A 1,202-nucleotide genomic window follows, 5' to 3' on the forward strand; every position below is an offset into this window, starting at 1 on the left:
GGGCCTCACGCCGATGCCGTTCTGGGACCTCACGACGACCGCGTGGGCGCAGGAGCTCGAGGCGAACTGGGAGGTCGTGCGCGACGAGTTCCGCGCCGTGGCCATGGACGACGCGGACAACCTGAAGAAGAAGGGGAACAACGTCTGGGTCGCGGCGGCCGACAGCGACTCGGCGGCGTCGTACGGCCCGGACTGGCGGACGCTCGTGCTCATGGACCGGACGACCTGGGACCCGACGAACTGCAACCTCTTCCCGAAGACGGCGAAGCTCCTGAGCGACGCGGGCGTGCCCTGCGTCGAGGCCTTCTTCGCGTCGATGACGCCGAACTCGAAGATCGCGCCCCACACGGACAGCTGCAACTTCGTGCTCACGAGCCACCTCGGCCTGGATATCCCGCCGGACTGTCACATCACCGTCGGCGACGAGACGCGCTACTGGAAGGACGGCCAGGTCACGATGTTCGACACGTCGATCTTCCACGACGCCGTGAACGACTCGGACGAGTACCGCTACATTTTGATGCTCCGCGTCTGGCACCCGGAGCTCACGGACACGGAGCGGGCCGCGCTCCAGTTCCTCTTCGACGTCCTCGACGTGCCCGACCTCGTCAGCGACGACCCCGTCGCCGTCTTCGCCGCGGAGGCGGAGCTCGCTGGTTTGAGGACGCGACCCGAGGAGCGCGCCAAGCTCGCGCCCGGCGCTGCGAAACCGAAGAAGAACAAGAAGGGCGGCAAGAAGAAGAAGAAGGGCAAGGCGGCGGGGTTCGGGGTAGCGCTGTAAGAGTCGTGGTGGGATGTCTCAGACTTTAGCACTCTCTAGCTCGGTCAAATCGACGTCGTTTTGGCTGATTTTTGGACGAGTGCTTTTCTCTCGTCTAGCCTCACTTTCCTCCTTGTTCACCTTGTTTCTTTTCTCGCTTATACATATTTTTAATATGGTGTGTTATTTTTTAAAAATATTTTTGTGTGTGAAATTTGGGTGTGATTAGTGTGGTGAAGAATTGTATGTTTGGGTGTGGTGAAGAATTGTATGTTTGGTGTGTAATTATGTATGGTAAATTAGATTGTGGTGTTGTATGGTAAAATTGGGGTGTGGTAAACTGTTTTGGGGTGAATGTGGGGAGAAATAAGAGAGTGTGGAGATGTGTGTGAAAAATATAATTAATGTGTGTGTGTGGAGACTGTGTGTGTGGAGAAGTGTG

The 1,202-nt window shown here is 57.1% G+C and overlaps 1 protein-coding gene across 1 annotated transcript; it reads left to right on the plus strand.

The window, feature by feature from the left end:
* Positions 1-190: 190 nt before the first annotated feature.
* AURANDRAFT_9678 (hypothetical protein) lies at positions 191-583 on the plus strand (the record flags this gene model as incomplete). The annotated part of the gene is made up of 1 exon (XM_009044909.1): positions 191-583. A coding segment is annotated over one exon (393 nt), but the record flags the coding sequence as incomplete, so codon positions are not given.
* Positions 584-1,202: the final 619 nt, after the last annotated feature.

Source organism: Aureococcus anophagefferens, assembly GCF_000186865.1.
Source record: "Aureococcus anophagefferens unplaced genomic scaffold AURANscaffold_1018, whole genome shotgun sequence".
NCBI lineage: Eukaryota > Pelagophyceae > Pelagomonadales > Pelagomonadaceae > Aureococcus > Aureococcus anophagefferens.